Source organism: Piliocolobus tephrosceles, chromosome 1 (genome assembly GCF_002776525.5).
Source record: "Piliocolobus tephrosceles isolate RC106 chromosome 1, ASM277652v3, whole genome shotgun sequence".
In the NCBI taxonomy this organism is placed as follows: Eukaryota; Metazoa; Chordata; class Mammalia; order Primates; family Cercopithecidae; genus Piliocolobus; species Piliocolobus tephrosceles.
The window spans coordinates 210,099,111-210,120,922 of record NC_045434.1 but is presented as its reverse complement, the minus strand read 5'-3'; the positions used below and the strand labels follow the sequence as shown (position 1 = coordinate 210,120,922).

The 21,812-nt window shown below is 53.8% G+C and overlaps 1 protein-coding gene across 10 annotated transcripts; it reads left to right on the top strand.

Annotated features, from left to right (window-relative positions):
- The first annotated feature begins 5,425 nt into the window (after nt 1-5,425).
- Nucleotides 5,426-20,688, top strand: AGTRAP (angiotensin II receptor associated protein). Of its 10 annotated transcripts, XM_023191970.1 has the most exons (6): nt 5,499-5,576; nt 6,906-6,930; nt 15,455-15,489; nt 17,384-17,489; nt 18,342-18,516; nt 19,992-20,688. In XM_023191970.1, the coding sequence occupies exons 1-6, from the start codon at nt 5,550-5,552 to the stop codon at nt 20,017-20,019; spliced, it is 396 nt and encodes a 131-aa protein (XP_023047738.1). In that variant the 5' UTR covers nt 5,499-5,549; the 3' UTR covers nt 20,020-20,688. The 10 variants fall into 10 exon arrangements, with proteins under 10 accessions (XP_023047742.1, XP_023047736.1, XP_023047735.1 ...); XM_023191968.1 differs by lacking the exon at nt 6,906-6,930 and having other exon boundaries at nt 5,434-5,576; XM_023191967.2 differs by lacking the exon at nt 6,906-6,930 and having other exon boundaries at nt 5,449-5,576; nt 18,342-18,537.
- The last annotated feature ends 1,124 nt before the right edge of the window (nt 20,689-21,812 follow it).

The window sequence follows — 21,812 nt, the reverse complement described above, 5'->3', positions numbered from 1 at the left end:
CCGCACACACATGCACACACACGCACCCGCACACACATGCACACACACACGCAAGCACAGACACACGCACTCGCACATGTACACACACACGCACCCACAGACACACGCACTCGCACATGCACACACACGCACCTGCATACATGCACACCCATACACAGGCACATGCACCCCTATACACATGCACACACACACACGCACCCGCATATGTGCGCACACACACACACGATAAAATAAGAGGATTGCTGCTGTATGCAGCAGGGGTTGAAGGAAATACCATAGGTCAGAGAATTCGAGAGTAGCTGGAGTGTGCTCTCCTTCCTCTTGGATGATAGCCTCTTCCGCTTTCGTTCTGGGTGGTTTCTTTTTTTTTTTTTTTGAGATGGAGTCTCGCTCTGTCACCCAGGCTGGAGTGCTGTGGCCGGATCTCAGCTCACTGCAAGCTCCGCCTCCCGGGTTCATGCCATTCTCCTGCCTCAGCCTCCCGGGTAGCTGGGACTACAGGCGCCGCCACCTCGCCCGGCTAGTTTTTTGTATTTTTTAGTAGAGACGGGGTTTCACCGTGTTAGCCAGGATGGTCTCGATCTCCTGACCTCGTGATCCGCCCATCTCGGCCTCCCAAAGTGCTGGGATTACAGGCTTGAGCCACCGCGCCCGGCCCGTTCTGGGTGGTTTCTGAACAACTGCAGCTTCCTGGACTCCAACAGGGCACAGGCAATTTCCTTTTCTGCCTTTTCCACAATCGCCAAGGGTTCCATAGAGCATTCTGATGAGTTCTGTGAGCACTAGGGTCTCTGGAGGGACAGGGCACTATTGCCACGTGTTTGGGAAGGCCTGGCGGGGATCATTCTTAACCGGCAGTAATTTTCATAGGACTCTGATGAGGTAACAAAGCAGTCGGAACATTAGGCATGATTTCCTGTGTTTTAAAGCTCAAGGAGGAGTATTTATGGAGCCTGGCTGGGGTCCATAAGTGTCAGCAAGGGATGCCACTGTAAGTGTGAATTCTGTGCCATTGGGACAAATCGTTCAGAGTCAGCCCTCATTAAAGTAGTCACAGAAACAAATGTCTCCTCTGAAGCGGGAAGTGGGGGTCTCACACCTCCCAGCAGTGTCCAGGCTCCTCCGGAAAACACACAAAGAAGGAAATAAAAGAACCAACCCCGCTGACTCCCTCCGTGCCCACATCCCCCCAGGACTCTTCCCTCCTACCTGTAAGCCAATGGGGTGAGGACATGGCCGATGGTGCTAACAAGTCAAAATGGTGTTTGATGCTTTGAGAATCTTGGCATCAACCAAAGATTGGGCAGAAGGGCAGGAGATGAGGTCTGGGAGGTCAGCAGAGCCACCAAGCCACCCGACTCCAATCCTACAGGTTCCATTGGCTTCCTTCCCCTTCTGCCTCCATTTTTCTTCTGCCTCGCCGCTCATGGTAGCTGGTCCTCAGTGCATGAGAGAACATGTCCACAGACACAAAGAACAACACTGCCCAACAAAACACGCAGGCCTTCCCCAGCTCTGGCAGACCTCAGGCCAGAAACACAGCCAGTGTGTTTGTGACGAGCTGAATGGAAGTATCACAGGAAGGGGCTCTAGTTAGAATCCCATTGACAATTCCTCTGCCGCTAAAGGGCCCTTCTCTGATGTGCTTCTTGTGGAGGGCTCTGCTCTGTTATTTTTATTTTTTATTTTATTTATCTTTTTTTGAGATAGAGTTTCACTCTTGTCGCCCAGGCTGGAGTGCAATGGCACGATCTCAGCTCACTGCAACCTCCGCCTCCTGGGTTCAAGCAATTCTCCTGCCTCAGCCTCCCTAGTAGCTGGGATTACAGGCGTGTGCCACCACGGCTGGCTAATTTTTGTATCACTAGTAGAGATGGGGTTTCGCCATGTTGGCCAGGCTAGTCTCGAACTCCTGACCTCAGGTGATCCACCCACCTTGGCCTCCTAAAGTGCTGGGATTATAGGCATGAGCCACTACACCGGGCCTGAGGGCTCTGCTTTCTAGCAGGGTTGTATGGCTTTTTCGCTTCTAGGTATTTGCCCAGGTAGGTGTTCAATAACTATTTGCTGAATGAATGAATGAATGAATCTATCCTACATGTCAGTTTCTTTATTGAAGGTACAAATATCAAACTTGACTCAGGTTGGCAAAGGGACACGAAAAATTTAAACTTGAATTCCAAAAGTGTACAGGTGCTCCCCAACTTACAGTGGGATTGCATCCCCATAAACCCATCCTAAATTGAAAATATCATAAATCCAAAATGCACTCAGGTCAGGTGAGGTGGCTCATGTCTGTAATCCCAGCACTTTGGGAGGCCGAGGAAGAGGGGGTATTGCTTGAGCCCAGATGTTTGAGACCAGCCTGAGCAACATAGTGAGAACTCATCTCTACAAAAAACTTTTTAAAAAAGCAAAATTAGCCGGACGCGGTGGCTCAAGCCTGTAATCCCAGCACTTTGGGAGGCCGAGACGGGCGGATCACGAGGTCAGGAGATCGAGACCATCCTGGTTAACATGGTGAAACCCCGTCTCTACTAAAAAATACAAAAAACTAGCCGGGCGAGGTGGCGGGCGCCTGTAGTCCCAGCTACTCGAGAGGCTGAGGCAGGAGAATGGCATAAACCCGGGAGGCAGAGCTTGCAGTGAGCTGAGATCCGGCCACAGCACTCCAGCCCGGGCAACAGAGCGAGACTCCGTCTCAAAAAAAAAAAAAAAAGCAAAATTAGGCCAGGCACAGTGGCTTATGCCTGTAATCTCAGCACTTTGGGAGGCCAAGGCAGGTGGATCACGAGGATAGGAGATCGAGACCAGCCTGGCCAACATAGTAAAACCCCGTCTCTACTAAAAATACAAAAATTAGCAGGGTGTGGTGGTGCGTGGCTGTAGTCCCAGCTACTTGGGAGGCTGAGGCAGGAGAATCGCTTGAACCCAGGAGGTGGAGGCTGCAACGAGCCGAGATCGCCTCGCTGCATACTAGCCAGGGCGACAGTGTGAGACTTCGTCTCAAAAAAAAAAGCAAAATTAGCTGGGCATAGTGGTGTGAGCCTGTAATACCAGCTACTTGGGAGGCTGAGGTGGATCACTTGAGCCCAGGAGTTGGAGGCTGCAGTGAGCCAAGGTTGCACCAGTGTACTCCAGTCTGGGTAACAGAGCAGGACCCTGTCTCAAAAAAAAGAAAATAAAATGCATTTAATCCACCTAATCTACTGAACATCATAGCTTAGTCTAGCCTACTTTAAACACGCTCAGAACACTTACATTAGCCTACAGTTGTGCAAAATCATGAAAAACAAGCCTATTTCATAATAAAGTGCTGAAAACCCTATGGAATTTATTGAACACTATACTGCAAGTGAAAAACAGACCAGTTATACTGGGGACTGGAAATAAGGTTTCTACTGAACACAGATCACTTTCACACGGTTGGAAAGTAGAAAAATCATGTCAGACCATTGTAAGTTGGGGAGTGTCTGTACTCACTCAATATATGACCCCACGCCTTGTGGAATGCCACGTGGGGATCTATTATGTCCTTCCATAGCCAAGAATAGGTCTGGCAGGAACTCCGGTTCCTTTGAGGATACTGACAGTTTCACTTTCTTTTGTTTCTCCATCCTCTCCCCTCCCCCCCCCCCCCCCCCAGCCTGCCAAGCCCGCCCAGCCAGCAGGGTCTTCTCGTGCCCTCCTCTCTCCATCTCTGGCCCCAACTGGTCGAGATGAATACAGTGTCAGTGTCTGGGCCACAGGGACATTCCACAGGCCCAGCCTTGTGCTGCCTTCCGATCCTTGTCTTCCCCGCCTTATTTCGCTCTATCCTTCTCATTTCAGCCCTGGCTGGATTTTCCTGCTGTGTGGTTACACGTCAGGGTCCTGGAGCCAGACCTCCTGGGTCCCACCCCAGTTCCAGCAGCAATTAGTGCTGCGCCTGTGGCAAGTTGCTTCGTTTCTTTTGATTTCAGTTGCCTTAGTGTAAACAGGAATAAGAACAGCATGTGCCATAGTGTTGCTGTGAGCCTTTACTATGAAGCACTTTCTTCTTTTTTTTTGAGACAGGGTCTCGCTCCATCTTCCAGGATAGAGTGCAGAGGCGCAATCTCAGCTCACTGCAACCTCCACCTCCTGGGTTCAAGTGATTCTCATGCCTCAGCCTCCCGAGTAGCTGGGATTACAGGCACGCAGTATCATACCCGGCTAATTTTTGTTTTTTTTGTTTTTTTTTTGAGGCAGAGTCTCGCTCTGTCGCCCGGACTGGAGTGCAGTGGCCAGATCTCAGCTCACTGCAAGCTCCGCCTCCCGGGTTTACGCCATTCTCCCGCCTCAGCCTCCCGAGTAGCTGGGACTACAGGCGCCCGCCACCTCGCCCGGCTAGTTTTTGTATTTTTAGTAGAGACGGGGTTTCACCGTGTTAGCCAGGATGGTCTTGATCTCCTGACCTCGTGATCCGCCCATCTTGGCCTCCCAAAGTGCTGGGATTACAGGCTTGAGCCACCGCGCCCAGCCAATTTCTGTATTTTTAATAGAGGCAGGGTTTCACTATGTTGGCCAGGCCGGTCTCAAACTCCTGACCTCAGGTGATCCACCCGCCTCAGCCTCCCAAAGTGCTGGGATAACAGGGGTAAGCCACTGCGCCCAGTCTCCTCTTTTGTTGATAATAACAATAGCTTGTGTGTCCTGCCCATTTACTAAGTGCTAGGCACTGTTTTCTCCTAGACCAAACCGTAGTTAGGCTCCTCTGAGTCCTCAGCTTGCCTAAGCCTTGACTTGGGACCTCTGTGTCTTCCTGTCCTTGCTGGGCCTGAGCCTGCATAAACCAGTTTCAGCAAGAGTCCTGCTAAGTTAGCAAGAACTCCCCCTTCCTTGATGTCTCCTCCTAGGAATCTTCCATCCCTGGCTCCCTCACTCTGCACTTTGGCTATAAATCCCTCCTTGGTCCTTGTTGTATTCAGTGTTGAGCCCAAACTCTCACTCCACGGCAATAACCCTACAGCAAGTCTTGAACAGTACTGGTTTAACAACTGTCCCAATAACGTTTTCTTTAGCAACAGCGATTAGCTCATTTACTCCTCACAAGGATCATATGAGGTAGGTATCCTAAATAGCCTATTTACACAGGGAAGTGGGAAGAAGAGAGGGTGCCCCCAAGGATGAGACACAAGCTATTGCCACATCAGCACTTTGGGCCTGGACGGTCCCCCAGTTGTCCTGGCTGCAGGCAGTCCCAACAGCCCGCTTCCTGGAGTATTAGCCAGGCAGGATACGCCCTGGGCGACAGAAACTCCGACTTTTGCCAGAGGCCCCCAGGTACTGCCTGGGCGGTGGCTGGAGCCTGGAGCTTGGCGGAAGGCGCGCCTGCCGACGCCGTCTCCTAGCAACCGAGCGGCGATCACGTGACCCGCCCCAGCCCGCTTCACGTGGTCCGGAGCGGCGCTGGGGGTTGGAGTCGCCGCAAAGGGCGGGGCGGGGCGGGGCCGGGCAAGTTTGTTCCCCGAGTTCGGAGCCCAGGAGCCCCCGCGGCTGCCGCGCAGGTGCCCTCGGCCTGGGTCGGGATGGAGCTGCCTGCTGTGAACCTGAAGGTGGCAACGGGCTGGGGATGGGGGGGGTCCCCTTTGCGGGAGGAGGTGGGACATTTGCATTTTCCAGGAAGGTGGGAGGACCGGGAGTTTGGGGGAAAGAGGGATGGGAGGGAGGAAGGGAAGGTACAGACCCCACGCGAGAAGGAGGTGGGCAGGCAGGCCACAGCAGGGAGAGTGATTCAGGCACAGGCCAGCAGGGAGACGCAGAGGGGCCGTTGGAGGTGGCAGGGGAGGGCAAGGGCCGCCCCTTCCCGGACTCAGACCCTCCAGCAGGCAGCGCTGTCCCAGGATTGCTGTTGCCTGCACGCCCAGAATTCCCCTGGAGGAGGAGGAAGGCGCGCGGGAGGGGCTTGGAGGCGGCTCACCTCCCCGGCGCGGGATCAGGGACTGGGCCTGCCCCCGGGTCCCAGCACCGTCCCAGGAGCCTCCTTATTTGCTAAGTCGGGTTCAGGAAATCAGATGTTCCCAAGCAATTGGTTTTATAAAGTTTACACGTCCAGCGCCCTTATTTCATAATTAAGAAGCACAAACTCCCACAGAAATTACTTAAAAGCAGAAAACCCCAACTTTGTGCACCGGGGAGAACGTTGCAGAGCTTCCTGTGGTGTCTTCACACAGGAAGGGTGCCAGCGGGTCTGGGTGCCAGCGGCCGTTCTTCTTCTTCTCCCCACTCAGCCCCGCCGCCCACGTGTCTGGGCTCCGTTTGCATTAGAGGGGCTAGGGGCTCTAGCTTTGGTCAGGAAGGTGTGGACCTTGGACCAAACCGGCCATTTTGGGTCTTAGTGCAGACTCCTTTGAGGCAATATCTAGGAATGTCCTCTTACTCATAAATGACAAAGCATTTAGCTCCCTGTTGGTGTCTGGCAGTAAAGGAACCTGAGAGATAGATGGTTACAAAACAATGGATTAATACACTTTGTTATTACACAACATCTGCGCTGACTTGCCATGGGCCCCTTTCCCTTCTTAATCATACTTGCTTCAGCAAACCTTCCTGAAGCTTCCAGTCAACGGTAGTGGGGAGACATGGCTGGAGCAGGGGGAATGGGCTTGGGTGGAATGTTCAGCTGGAAAGAAATTTACGTGACAGCAACCGAAGTGTGTTGGTATCCGTACCTACTCTATTCCAGGCAATGTGGGGTTAACACCAACTGCCTTTTCTCTGATGAGGGATTTGCTTAAAATAATTTGCTTAAAATAATTTGCTGAGAGAGGATCAGGTGAGGGCGGTGGGAGGGATAGAGCTCTCATTTATGGGCTTCTGTGGTGTGCCAGGTTACATAATCAAGGCAACCTTATGAGAAAGCTGATGTGGTCATCTTTTTACAGATAAGCAAACTTCAGCTTAGACCGGGTAAGTTGCCAAGGTCCCACAGGGAGTAAGGGGCAGTATCACAATTTGAACCCATAGGGCTCGGACTCCAGGGCCAGGTCCTTTCTGGGGTACCAGCTTAGTTAGGGCTGACTTTAACCTTGGCTGTTTCTGTCTTTTGGGAAGGCTTAGTCTCTTAGGGGCTTTTTTGAGCAACTTTTTAGGCCTGACAGGCTAAGAGCATCCACAGGTATGAGCTATGCTGGGCAGCTCAGCCAGGATGAAAAGGCTGGTCCTCCCCTTGACTTGGCAAATAAGATCCGCCATCTCCAAGGGTGTTAGCCGCTACCAGTCAGAGAAAACTAAGTGCTGGGTGGCCCTGAGGGGTCAGGGTTGCCAGGTCAGGTACAGGAGATCCAGGTGAATTTGAATTTCAGGTCAATAACCAACAGTTTTTTAGTATGAGTAAGTCTCAGGCAGTATGTGGAACATATTAACAAATTATTCATGATCTCATATTGGAAATTAACTGGGTGTTCTGTATTTTTGTTTGCTGAATCTGGCCGTCCTGTGGAGAGCAGCCGTTGACTCCTTGCTTACAGGCACTTAGGGGATGTTCTGAGATCAGAGCCCTTCAGGAGGTGGAGAACTGCTCCCTGCGGCCTGCACTCCCTCATTTTGTATATTCCTTGGGCAAGGGCTGAGTGCCCGCTTCTGCCCAGCTCAACCAGAGTGGGCAGTGGTGCCAGGTGAGAAGAAACAGCTGCCCTAGGCCCTTTGCACAAAGGGCAGCCCCTGACTGAGCCTTGTCCATGCAAGAATGACATTGTGGGCCAGGTGCGGTGGCTCAAGCCTGTAATCCCAGCACTTTGGGAGGCCGAGGTGGGCGGATCACGAGGTCAGGAGATCAAGACCATCCTGGCTAACACGGTGAAACCCCATCTCTACTGAAAATACAAAAACAAAATGAGCCCGGCGTGGTGGTGGGCACCTGTAGTCCCAGCTACTCGGGCGGCTGAGGCGGGAGAATGGCATGAACCCGGGAGGCATAGCTTGCAGCGAGCTGAGATCACGCCACTGCACTCTAGCCTGGGCGACAGAGCGAGACTCCATCTCAAAAACAAAAAAGAAAGAAAAAGAATGACATTGTGATGAGCTTAGAAAGGACTGGACTTCAGAGGTCTCGTGGGAAGAGGACCTTGGGAGGAGGATCCGTTGTTCCAGTAGGTAGTGTAGCATTAGGGTTAAGAACTCAGTAATGAGGGATGCAGGGCCGACTTCCTGGCCACTGTGTGGAGCGCTTTCCACACCTCTCTACCTCCCTGTACCACTGGATCCACACAACAAACTGAATAAGGCATCATTGCCCTGCTTTACAGAAGAGCAAACAGCTGTTCTGAGAGGTCAGGTGACTTGCCCAAGGTCATTAAGTTCTAAAGTCATGGAGCCAGGATCAGATCCACCTGTTTGCCTCCAGCACCCACGAAGTTAACCGCTGCACCACTCTGCCTCCCATCTGTGGCAGCCCTGACTGGTGTCCCGGGGCCCCGGCCATGCTGGGGGAATCTCACTAGCTCATCTAACGGGCCACCAAGTGTTTGCACAGGGCTGGTAGGAGTATGTTCCATTTCTGGAAAGTTCTACCCCACCATGGGTCCTCTAGTGGCAAACAAAGGGTTGAAGTCGTGGTCTTCGTGCCCCGTTGGTTTCTCTTCATCCTTTCCTTCTCCAGGTTAGACTTCCTCATTTCCATCCGCCCTCTACGGCTCTTCGAGATCCTGACGGTGTAGCACAGTGGACAGAGCACAGGCTTTGCAGGCAGGCAGGTCTGCATTCAAGGTCTTGAGTAGGTTTCTGTGTGACCTTAAGTAGGTTTCTGAACTCTCTCAAGATCAATTTCTTCTTTGTAAAAAGAAGATAAATACAGTCCCTACCTCCTAGGATGATGGATCCCATGGTCCAGGAGGTAGTCTAGAATTGGGGTTACAAATTCAGGCTGGGCCAGGTGTGGTGGCTCACGCCTGTAATCCTAGCACTTGAGAGACCCAGGCAGGTGGATCACTTGAGGTCAGGAGTTCGAGACCAGCCTGGCCAACATGATGTAACCCCCACCTCTACTAAAAATGCAAAAATTAGCTGGGTGTGGTGGTGCTCGCCTGTCGTCCCAGCTACTCAGGAGGCTGAGGAACCGAGGATCACTTGAACCTGGGAGACAGAGGTTGCAGTGAGTTGAGATCGCACCACTGCACTCTAGCCTGGGCAACAGAGCAAGACTCTGTTTCATAAAACAGACAAACCTCCGGCTAGATAGATCGATTCTGACATTTGTGTCTGGGCTTTGTTGTTTGTAAGCTTTATGAATATGGGCCAATTTACTGAATCTCTCAGAGCCTCAGTTCTACCCCATACAGTTACACGGATGACGTGAGTTAGGTGCAGCGCAGGTTAGACGCGTGGCAGGCAGGTGCTTGGCAGTAGCAGGAGTTGCTGCTCTTGTTGACGATACAGGATCCCTGTCCCACATAGGTATTTAACAGTTAGTAAACGGATACTTACAGTGACCGTCCAGATAGATGCTTGTCTCTGGCAGTTGAGGCACCCCGTGGGACACATGGGTACTGCCTCCGTTTCGCAGAAGGGAGCCTGAGGCCTTGGTGCCTGGACCAGCACCCAGGTCTTCTGTTCCAACATAGCATCCTGGGACCCTCTGCTGCCTTGGCCCATGGACCCCTGTCTGGGAAAGAGCTGGGCGGCCTCCCCTGGGCTGAGCACTGTAGTGAGAGTCCAGGGGCTCAGGTCTGTCTTTCCTGCTCCACTGGGAAAGGTCCTGGCCCTGCCACCCATTTAGCTCAGGTCCCTCCCCTGCTTCCAGCTCCTCTTTCAGGCAGTACCTGAGAATCCTGTATCTCTGTGGCTACCAGGAAGCTCCCCCAGGGCTAGCAGACAGTGCTTTTGTCCCGACAGTTACTGGCCCCTCTTTCCCTGGGCTGCCAGGAAGGGCAGGGCCCGTTTGGCTCAGTTTCTCCCTGGAGCCTTCCTGCACATTAAGGCTTCTCTGGGTGTTCTTCTGTTACAAAGATGAGGAAACTGAGGCAGGGGAGGCTTAGGCTTCTGGACATTTCTTTTCCCTGGGACTTAAGAGAAGCACATGGTGCTAACTTTCTTCATGTTTATCAAACCAAAGTGACGTCACGCAGAGGGGACTGTGTGTGTTCCAAGGATCTGCAGTATTTCCAGGTTACATTGTTTTCTTCCCTGACAGAGATGGCAGAGGTGTGGACCCAGCTGGGTGCCCACTGTGTACTACAGGCCCTTCCAGCGCTGGGAGGTCTTTATCTCACAGGTTGTAAGCATGACCCTTGGGGTGCCCTGCAGATCAGCGGCCCCCGTAGGACTCAGCCTTTCATGCTAACTGCATTCTCTCCAGAATAATCCAGGGCTCTGCAGGGCTCATTTATTAAAGACCTTTTGTGTGCACAGCCTAGGCATAGGAGCCAGAGCATTGAAAATGAAGATCATTTCCAAAACAAGCCCAGAGTGGGAAGAGTTAGGTGTTGATTTTGGGGAGGAAAGTGGTGATGGGAGCTACCTCCCCTCTGTCTCTTTCCTCGGTGTCTTCTTTAAGTCTAAGAGCTGGATGTTGGGACCACTGTGGCTGACTGTGCGGTGGGGCTCTGAGCGAGTTCCTTTCTGTCTATGGTCCAGGGTTTACTGTCAGACAGAGGAGACAGCAGTTAGCTCTGAAGATAAGAATCATCCACATGCCCAGCCCTGCCTGCCCCCAACTTCCCGTCCCTCCCTCCTCCACTACCCTCGCCTTCCACTCCAGCCACACTGGATTCTGTTCAGTTTCCAGAAAGTTCCATGCCCCCCTTCTGCCACAGAGCCTGTGTGGGTGCCGTCTCTCCTGCTCAAAATGCTCTTCTTCCCCTTCTGCCTCCCCCATCCCTTCCTCAGAGAAGCCCCTGACCTCCCCACCCTCCCAGCCTCCCTGCTGTTCAATCAGGTGCCCTTTAGCTTGCTATAGCTTTCCTTCAGGATGAGGGTTCACTGCGCCTCCATTGCTAGGGCAGAGTACCTGGTTAGCGATGTCAGTCCTGAGAGCGCAGCTCCAAATCTGCTCTGCACACCTCTGACTCCCCAGGGTGGATGAAAAGCAGGTGCCAGTGATGCTGGGTGACACTAAATGTTTAAGAAACTTAACACCATTTGATCACTTCAAGCCCCTGGGAATTGAAATCCATGGAAAACTATACCTTCCCGCCTCAGTTTCCCCATCTTTGTAATGGGGAGAGGCCTGATGGCTGGACAACACAGCCTGGGTCTGAGTCCTGGCTCTGCCATTGGCCTGCTCTGTGACCTTGGGCAAGTGACTTCCTTCTGAACCTCAGTTTTCTCAGCTGTCAAATGGGGATAATAAGGCCTCAAAGGATTGTGAGGATTTAGTGCTTTTATATACAGAAAGCACTTAGAATGCCACCTAGCACGTAGGGAGTGCCCAATAGTAGACGAAGGTAGGTGAGGTGATGGCGAAGATTCCTTCTAGAGCTCGCCTTCTGTAAACACGCTACTCAGCCTGGTCAGAGTCTCGAGATCTTCTTAAAGTTCTGTGCATCGATCCTTACAGAATTATTTTCCTAGTCTTTTGGAGCTGGGAGAAGAATTTCTTTTGGGCCACAGAGCCAGGCGCCTTGTGGTTCACTCTGGCCCCGGTCCTGGAGGTGAAGGTGAAGTATCTCAGCCTCCAGCTCTGGATTCCATCTGCCCCCACGTGTGAACCTTTCTCACAAGCCCACACAGTTCCCAGCTGAAGGCCCGCGCCCCCAGCGGGGAGGTTGGGTGCACTGGTTTTGGAGGTGAGTTTGAAATTTCATTCCAGTTTTGCCACTTGCTACCTGTGGAGTCTTGATCAACATAATTTATCTGTGAGTCTTGTTTTCTCATCTGTGAAATGGGAATAACAGTATCTGTTCCAGAGGCTACTGTGAGGTCCAGATAAGGTCATGTGAGACGGTTGGCATAGGGCCTGGCACATAGTTGGTCTGTAGTCAAGAGTAACTCTTCTAGAAATGTTTTTTTCTCCTCTGCCAGAGTGAGTTTGTCTGTCTTTCTTTTCTTTCTTTCCCTCTTTCCTTCCTTTCCCTTCCCCTTCCCCTTCCCTTTCCCTATCCCTTTCGCCTTTTCCTTCCCCTTTCTCCCTCCCTCCCTCCCTCCCTCCTTCCTTCCTTCCTTCCTCCCTGCCTCCCCCCTTTCCTTCCTTCCTTCCTTCCTTCCTTCCTTCCTTCCTTCCCTCCTTCCCTCTGTCCCCCAGGCTGTAGTGCAGTGACGCGATCTTGGCTTACTGCGTACTCGACCTCACTGGCTCAAGTGATTCTCCCACCTCAGCCTCCCAAGTAGCTGGGACTATAGGCGTACTCCACCATGCCTGGCTAATTTTTTGATTTTTTGTAGAGATGGGGTCTTACTCTGTTGGCCAGGTTGTTCTCGAACTCCTGGGCTCAAGCAGTCTTCCCCCTCAGCCTCCTAACGTGTTGGGATTACAGGCGTGAGCCACCGGACCCGGCCCAGAGTCCTCCTAACGTGTTGGGATTACAGGCGTGAGCCACCGAAGCCGGCCCGGAGTTCTTTTTTCGCAGGTGGTGAGGGCTCCTTCTGCCTTTCCACCCAGGCCAGAAACCCCGGCCTTCTTCCAAACCTTGCCCATGTCTGTGCCAGCACGCTGCCTCTGCCCCAGGCAGGTGGCGTCTCTCCCAGCCTGACCCCTCGATCCCTTGAGAAGCTTCTTCTAGGGCCCTCATTGACCACCAGGCCTGTTGAAGCTTCCAATTTGAGGCTTCCGGCCTCCCAAAAATCTCTGTGCCACCCCACCCCCACCTCAACCATCTCCACGCTCACCACCACCCACGCAGGGCCTGGGGCTCGGCCCCACCTTTGCTTGGCTGAGCCCCACTCATACTTTGTGCTCAACCCGGGTCCCTTCTCTTTGGAAGCTCTTTTTTTTTTTTTTTCTTTTTTTTTTTTTTGAGAAGGAGTCTTGCTCTGTCGCCCGGGCTGGAGTGCAGTGGCGGGATCTCAGCTCACTGCAAGTTCCGCCTCCTGGGTTTACGCCATTCTCCTGCCTCAGCCTCCAGAGTAGCTGGGACTACAGGTGCCCACCACCTCGCCCGGCTAGTTTTTTGTATTTTTAGTAGAGACGGGGTTTCACCGTGTTAGCCAGGATGGTCTCAATCTCCTGACCTCGTGATCTGCCCATCTCGGCCTCCCAAAGTGCTGGGATTACAGGCTTGAGCCACCGCGCCCGGCCTGGAAGCTCTTGCTGCAGCTGCCTGCCCTCTCGAGGCATCTGCTTTTTTTTTTGAGGTGGAGTCTCACTCTGTTGCCCAGGCTGGAATGCAGTGGCCTGATCTGGGCTCCCTGTAACCTCTGCCTCCCAGGTTCAAGCAATTTTCATGCCTCAACTTCTGGAGTAGCTGGGATTACAGGTGCCCACCACCACGCCTAGCTAATTTCTGTATTTTTAGTAGAGATGGGGTTTCACCGTATTGGCCAGGCTGGTCTCGAACTCCTGACCTCAAGTGATCTGCCTGCCTTGGCCTCCCAAAGTGCTGGGATTACAGGCATGAGCCACTAGCCCAGGCCCATCTGCCCTTTTTTTATGTGCTTTCCAGTTAGGGCCTTGTTGATATCCTGGAATAGAGACCAGTTCCAGGAGAGGAGGCTGTTATTTTAAGGACATAGAGGGCATTAAAAAGGGTAAAATATTGTAGTCAGGTGCAGTGGCTCCTGCCTATAATCCTAGCACTTTGGGAGACCAAGGTGGGTGGATTGCTTGAGCCCAGGAATTTGAGACTAGCCTAGTTAACATAGGGAGACCTCGTCTCTACAAAAAAAAAAAAAAAAAAAAAAAAATAGCTGGGTGTGGTGGTACACACTTGTAGTCCCAGCTACTGGGGAGGCTGAAGCAGGAGGATCACTTAAGCCCAGGAGTTCGAGGCTGCAGTGAGCTGTGATGGTGCCACTGAACTCCAGCCTGACCCACAGAGCAAGACCTTGTCTCAAAATTAAAAAAGAAAAAAGTAGAATATTGCAGAAATCCAGAAAAATAGCCAGAGGGATTTTTGTTGTTGTTTTTCCTTACCATAGGGCATACTGAGCTATCTCCCTGTAGAAAAGTCTCAGTGGCGTCCCTCATTGCACTTGGCGTGAAGCCCACGCTCCTTCCCAAGGCCCTCAGGCCCCCCTACCTGTCCCCAGCCACCCTCCCTTTGCTGGCTTTCTCCAGCCACAACAGCTGCTTTCCCCTCTGCCCCCGCACAGTGCCCCACCTCCAGTGTCCCAAGAAATCACCCTCATTGAGCCCCCACCCCCACTACTCTGCCTCTTCTGATTTCAGAGCAGACTCCCTGCATTCCACAAAGGAGCCTCCCGCCCTTGTGTTACAGGAAAGGGGTCCTGATCCAGACCCCAAGAGAGGGTTCTTAGATCTCGCACAAGAAAGAATTCAGGGCGAGTCCATAGAGTAAAGTGAAAGCAAGTTTATTAAGAAAGTAAAAGAATAAAAGAATGGCTGCTCCATAGGCCGAGCATCCCTGAGGGCTGCTGCTTGCCCTTTTATTTTTTAATTAATTTGTTTGTTTGTTTGTTTATCTTTGAGATGGAGTTTCGCTCTTGTCCCCCAGGCTGGAGTGCAATGGCACGATATCGGCTCACTGCAACCGCCACCTCCCAGGTTCAAGCGATTCTCCTGTCTCAGCCTCCTGAGTAGCTGGGATTACAGGCGCACACCACCATGCCTGGCTGATTTTTTTATTTTTTAGTAGAGACAGGGTTTCACCATGTTGGCCGGGGTGGTCCTGAACTCTTGACCTCAGGTGATCCGCCCGCCTTAGCCTCCCAAAGTGCTGGGATTACAGGCGTGAGCCACCACGCCCAGCCCGGTTGCCCATTTTTATAGTTATTTCTTGATAATACGCTAACCTAGGGGTGCATTCTTCATGCCTCCGCTTTTTAGACCATAAAGGGTAACTTTGTGACGTTGCCATGGCAGTTGTACACTGTCATGACGCTGGTGGAAGTGTAACAGTGAGGACGACCAGAGTTTACTCTTGTGGCCATCTTGATTTGGGTGGGTTTTAGCCAGCTTCTTTACTGTAACCCGTTTTGTCAGCAAGGTCTTTATGACCCGTACCTTGTGCTGACCTCCTGTCTCATCCTGTGACTTAGAATGCCTTCACCATCTGGGAATGCAGCCCAGTAGGTCTCAGCCTTATTTTACCCAGCTCCTATTCAAGATGGAGTTGCTCTGGTTCACATGCCTCTGACTCTTGGAAGGGGCATGGGTGTCAGTAAAGGCGTGAAGCGGCCCCTCCCTGACCTGGCCTGCTTTCTTCCTCCTCCGTCACTCCTGGGCCACCTGCAGTTGCTGGTTTGTCTTTTCAACAGACATTTCTGAGGCCCTCAAAGGTGCCAGGTGCGGGGGCCTCCGGTGTTTTCTGCACCCGATGCTTTCCTGCCCCTGTGGTGGTCATGTTCACAGACCTCTTCTCCCCGCCTTGTCGTACCACAGGTGATTCTCCTAGGTCACTGGCTGCTGACAACCTGGTAAGTGACTCTGTGGGTATCTCCGTGTCTCCTGCGGTCTTGGGGTCTGTGTCAGCCGGCTCAGGTCCTGGTTCTGCCATGTTTTAGCCAGGTCCCTTTGGGCCAAACAGCTCTGCCTCTCAGGTCATCTGCACAATAGGCATAAGGATTGCACACCCTGCAGGAGCTGGGAGGGAGACGAGGAAGAGTGCTCATCAGAGCTCCCCAGGGCCTGCCCCGCAGTGAGGCCTCAGCATTGCGGCTTGATTTTCACCTTTACCATCTCTTTTAATCTGTTGAGCTTCTGGAGACATTTCTCTGCCAAACCAAGACTGGAAACCCCTGAGCTCACATGTGCACTTTGTAAACTTCGAAGTGCAGCGCACAGGGCAATGGCTGTGAGTAATATGAACGGTAGTCATCGTGGTTCACGACCTTGAGAAACAGGGCCAAAAATACAGATTTTTTATTCCCACTTCCCCAGAATTTTAGTTGGCGGTTTTTGGGGGGGGCCCGGGACCCTCCTTTTTTCTTTTTTTTTTTTTTTTTTTTTTCCTGAGACGGAGTCTCGCTCTGTCGCCCAGGCTAGAGTGCAGTGGCCAGATCTCAGCTCACTGCAAGCTCCGCCTCCCGGGTTCACGCCATTCTCCTGCCTCAGCCTCCCGCGTAGCTGGGACTACAGGCGCCGCCACCTTGCCCGGCTAGTTTTTTGTAGTTTTTAGTAGAGATGGGGTTTCACCGTGTTAGCCAGGATGGTCTTGATCTCCTGACCTCGTGATCCGCCCGTCTCAGCCTCCCAAAGTGCTGGGATCACAGGCTTGAGCCACCGCGCCCGGCCTACCTGCTTTCTTAAAAGCAAAAGATAAGATGGTTTATTCAAAGACGTATTGAACCAAATGGCACTTCACACCTGCCTTGTAAATGTCTTCTGCATGTTGCACTTCAGTGAATGTCCTATAAATCTAGGAAGCATTGGTAATAAACGAGGTAGACTTGGTCCCTGTCCTCCTGAGTCGTCTTTGCAGCACAGCAGGGTGAGCAAGAGCATGGCCTCTCCAGCCAGACTCCAAATCCCAGCCCCACTGCTCAGCAGCTGTGTGACCTTGGGCAAGTTACTTAACCTCTCTGTGCCTCAGTTTCCTTATCTCTAAAGTAAGGATAACAGTAATACTGCCTTCCTAGGGTTGTTAATATTCATGCACATAAATTAGTTAATTTAAAGCAGTTAGAACCATGCCAGGTACTAGCAAGTGATCTGTGTTCACTATGATTTTGATTGGATTGACAAGCAAACAAGTAAGTCAACAATGTCAGTTAGTAGCAATACCCTAAAAAAGATAATAGGGCGGGGCTTGTGTTAGGAAAATGACAAGGTTGTACTTAGCACTGATGGGTGAGGGAAGGAGTCTCAGGGTGAACATTCAAGTTGCCACTGAATGACAAAAGGAGGGCCAGGTGTCAGGGTAGAGGGCACCCGCTACACAGGGCAGTGGCTGGGAGGTCAGCAAGGGCGGGGCTGTGTCCGGGATCCCACGGGCCCCTTAGGTCCTGGTGAAGAGTCTGCATTTTATTCTAAATGGGACAGAAAAGTGTTGGAGGATTTTTAGCAGAGGAGTGACAGCATCTGACTACATTATGGGTTGCTGTTTAGAGAACAGAGTGGCAGTCAGGACACTGGCACAGGGTGGCTGCGGCTGTCATCTGGCAGGAGAGGGAGGTGCTTTGGATCTACAGGGACACAGCCAGATCCAGGGTCTGAGTGGGAGGCAGAGCCCATAGGATTTGCTGGCACACAGCCGAGTGGCCTCGAAGACTATGGTGTGTTCTGGGAGGAGGCCCTGAGACCCCGGAGCAGGAGGGAGGTGACCTGCGGGGTGGTGGCCGCCTGACAGGACTGAGCTACCTCTTCCTACAGGGGCTGCATTGTATTCTCGGGCTCCTATGCCTGGGCCAACTTCACCATCCTGGCCTTGGGCGTGTGGGCTGTGGCTCAGCGGGACTCCATCGACGCCATAAGCATGGTGAGCCAGGGTAGGGGAGAGGCGGCAGGGTGGGGGCCGCAGCACAGGGTGAAACACAGCCTGGTTCTGCCACCCCATCCCGTCCCAATCTCCCCCTCTTCCTTGGGCTGCCACTTCCCATTGTCTAAAGCCTTGTTCGTCAGCCTCCTGGGCTCCGGCCGGTGCCTGTCTTCAGGAGCACAGCCTGCTGCTCTTGTCTGGCTTAGAGAACCCCAAGTCTGCCATTATCTCCCCGAGGAAAGCCATGGGGTGGGTCCCACCGGTGCCTCAGATTAGCCACTTTGCCAGAACAGCAGAATATCCCCTGTAACCTGCCTCTGGGGCTCTCTTTTAGGGGAGGGGCTATGGCTGGGAGACCCGGCCAAGGGGGCACTCCACACTTCAGGAAGTAGAGGTGACCCTGCCCCACCAAAACCTCCCACAGGGGGAGCTTGTCAGCACGTGGGGCAGTGAGCGCTCCCACACGGGCTCTTCAAGCCAAGTCCAGGGCCTCAGGATGACTGAAAAGGGATTTTCTTTGTGTTGGAGACAGACTGGGTGCACTCCAAGGAACCTTCCTCTATGGCAGTTCTACAGCCAAATGTTGTGCCCGTCATGGCCTTGGAGGTGACGGGAAATGGGTGGGGAGGGAGGCTCTGGTGGAACCGAGACCTGGATCCCCGGTGTCCCTGCCCCCAGACTGCAGTCTCAGCCAGCGGCTCCCCGACGGGGTCCTGCCTGCTTGCTTGATCTGTTTTCCAGCAAAACTCAAGGACACAGTAGGGCACGAAACAGCTTCCCATCCGGTATATGGTGGGGGAGCCACGGGGCGCGGCGGGGGTGCTGTGCTCATCAGTGTGGTGTGTCTTGCAGTTTCTGGGTGGCTTGCTGGCCACCATCTTCCTGGACATCGTGCACATCAGCATCTTCTACCCGCGGACCAGCCTCACGGACACGGGCCGCTTTGGCGTGGGCATGGCCATCCTCAGCTTGCTGCTCAAGCCGCTCTCCTGCTGCTTCGTCTACCACATGTACCGGGAGCGCGGGGGTGAGCTCCTGGTCCACACTGGTGAGGCCACTACCTCCAGCCAGCTCACTCTTGTCTCTCCCTTGCCTGGCCCCCAGCCTCTCCCTCAGTGAGCCAGCCTTGCCCCATGGGGCCAGGGCTCAAGGTGCAGGGAGAGCATGGCATGGGCGCTCTGTACCAGGCTGGACGGGTCCAAGCTCCTAGTCTCTGCTGCAGGAGCCCAGGGGTCCTCTGGTTGTCCTGGTCTGCCGTGACCTTCTCCTGCTGTGAAGCTGAGGCTGGGACCTTCTCTCAGCCCAGAGCACAGGCACAGCTTGGGGTATCATTTAGTTCCCAGGGGCAGCCCTGGGCTGTCTCCATCCTGAGGGCCACAGGCACCTACAGGTCTCCTTTCTGTTCCCACCGGGGCCCATCACTGGAACCCCATTTCCTGCCATGTGGAGTCTTCCCTCTCTTGAGGCAGAGACTGTGCCAGGTGGCCAAGGGAGAGCCCGCGCCAGTGTAGGCTGTGGGAGCCTCAGCGAAGACAGCCCTGAACAGGGAGTACTTTCCCTGCCCACTGGCCTCCCCCGCCCCGACTCGCCCAGCCTTACACCTGCCCTCGCCCACGCCCTCTCTGAACTTCTGTACCCCTTCTCCTGGTGGCCGAGCCATTTGCCTGCTCTCTGACACCTCTCTCTCTTCCTTTCTCTCTCTCTTTGAGAGGAGTGGAGGGAGGTGGTGGGGTGTGGCCTTCTACCTTTCACTCCTGAGAAGAGATGCCCTAGGTGGCCTGTGACTGCCACCAGCTGGTCGAGGGTAGGAATGGCCTGGGGCTGCCCCCAGTGGCTGACGTCAGCACTGCCTGGACCTGCCCCAGGTGAGGGGCGCCAGAATGTTTCTCCCATTAGACAGATGAGGAAACTGAGGCCCACATCCCTTGGGACTTGTTCAGGGTCTCAGGATGAATGTACAGAGTAGGGGATGGGAGTGAGGCATTGGGGTACTTGGAGCCCTGCCTTGGACCCAGCCCCAGCCTCTGAGGCCATCTGGATATGGTAATGTGGTATCCTTGTACCTGGGTGGGGAGCTGGAGAGGACTGCGTGGGCCCGGGGCTGGCATCCCTCTGCCCAGGTTCCTGAGCACTCGCTGCCTGGGGAAGCCCATGGCACAGGGGCCAGGAGCCTGGCTTTGGATCGGTTGCCTAGGCGTGGATCCCAGCATCATCAGCTTCGAGCTATGTGATCTTGGGCAAGTCAGTTCATCTCTTTGACCCACAGTTTTCCCATCTGTAAAGTGGGGACAATAAAAAGACCCGCTGCACAGGGATACGGCAGGATTGAATGAATAATATATGCTAAAGGTTGAGTGCCTGGGGCTGCTGCCTCTGTCTCTGTGCATGATGTCAGGATGCCCAGCCTGAGGGTGGCGGGGGTGGGTCTTGGGTTGGACTCCGCCGAACATTCCGAGTTCTCACCCTTCATTTTTCTTTCCCGCCATGTCCCCTGCCACCCAGGTTTCCTTGGACCTTCTCAGGACCGTAGTGCCTACCAGACGATTGACTCAGCAGAGGCGCCCACAGATCCCTTTGCAGTCCCAGAGGGCAGGGGTTCAGATGCCCGAGGATACTGAAGCCAGCCACACTGTGCCCGGCCCCGCCCTGGGCCTTCCTTGTGCCTGGGAGGTCGTTCTAGGGATGCTCGTGACCTCCATCTCTTGGACCTAACATGGAATGTATCTCCAGCTCAGGGGTTACCTGAACCAAGTACCCTGAGAGGCCAGGAGCCCCCATGGGCCGCCCAGTGCCTTGGACACTCCTGTCCCAAACTCCCTGAGGCCTCCCCTCCCTTCAGGGCACCCACTGGTTCCCAGGCTGGAACCATGGTCTCTCTTCACCTCCTACCACACCACAGAGGCCCCCAGCTGAGTCCCGCCTGAGTGTGGCAGGCTCAGGCCTTTAAGGACCACTGATGCCCCCTGAGGCCTCCCCCGACTTTGTCAGGCTTCGGTGGAAGCCCTGAGAGCTTCAGGTCCTGCTCAGCTCCAGGAGCGGTCTGGCATGGGAGTGAGGCCCCATGCTTCTTACTGCCTGGTCACGTGGTGGCTGGGGATGCAGGGCTGGAGGTCAGAGGCGTCAGCAACACTGTGACCCACCACAGCCTCCAGCCTCCCTTTTCAGAGCCACAGCATTAAAGTTTGGGGAATTCTATAGATGGGCTGTGTTTTGAGCCACTTTCAATCTCCTGGCTGGGCTGGCCTTATTCCTGGGAAGATTTCTCCTGGCAGTTCCCAGGTGGAGCCTGCACTAGGCTGCCCCAATCTGTCATGGCGAGAGGAAACGGGCATGTGCGTTGGCTGAGCTGGGCTTGTGCCTGACTCTGGCCTAGCAGAGGCCACAGCAGAGAGAGAAACTGGTGGGTGTGGTGTGTGGGCATCCGTTTCTCTGAACCAGATGACGCACTGTTTTGAATCTTGCTCTGCCACTTACTAGCTGCGTGCCTTCAGTGTCTTCTAGAAAGGGTTGGTGCCTGCTCCAGGTGTAAGGTGCCTGGCGTGGGGAGGGCTCCCTCAGTGATGGTGAAGTTGTTAGCAGTGGACTTGCTCCTCGGGCCAGTGACAATGCTAGGTTAGGAGGCAGAGGTGACCTCTTCTGGCGGCCCCTGTGTCTGGTCACCGCTGACTTGGGCTGACACATCCAGAAGTTCCCCAGGGCCCGGGCCCACCCCCATGGACAGGTCTGGCGGTTCACAGCTTGCTCTTCTGCCCCTGGGCCCGAAGTGCCAGGGCTTTCCCAGGCCATCCTGGCTTGTCTCTGGCACAGGGTCAAGGCCTAGTGCACAACCCCCACCATTCTCTTGTGTCCATCTGTCAATCAAAAGAGGCTTAGTACCTGCCTGGTGCCGAGCCGACAGGGCTGCAGTGATGACCTTGGGAGCCTGCTCTTCAACCTAGGAGTCTTCCCACCTGGAGGATTACAGACAGAGGCAAGAGCTCTGAAAGAAGGGGACACAGGCCTCTGGGCCAGGGAGGAAGGGGCTGTGCTCCGGGCAGAGGGCTGCTGAGCAGCTGCGGTTGTAAGAAACTGGAAACAGCCTCGCTGTCAGGAGACGGACTTCATTGTAGGGAGTATGGACCAGTAAGCCACGGTCCATTCATCGTATGGAGTACGGTGCGGTGAGCCACAGTCCATTCATTATAGGGAGTGGACCAGTAAGCCACGGTCCTTTCATCGTATGGAGCACAGTGCAGCAGTTACAGCTGATAAACCAGACCTTCTACCAACGTTGGTCCCCTGCAAATGTGAACAAGGCAGATTGCAGAATGACACTGGGATGAA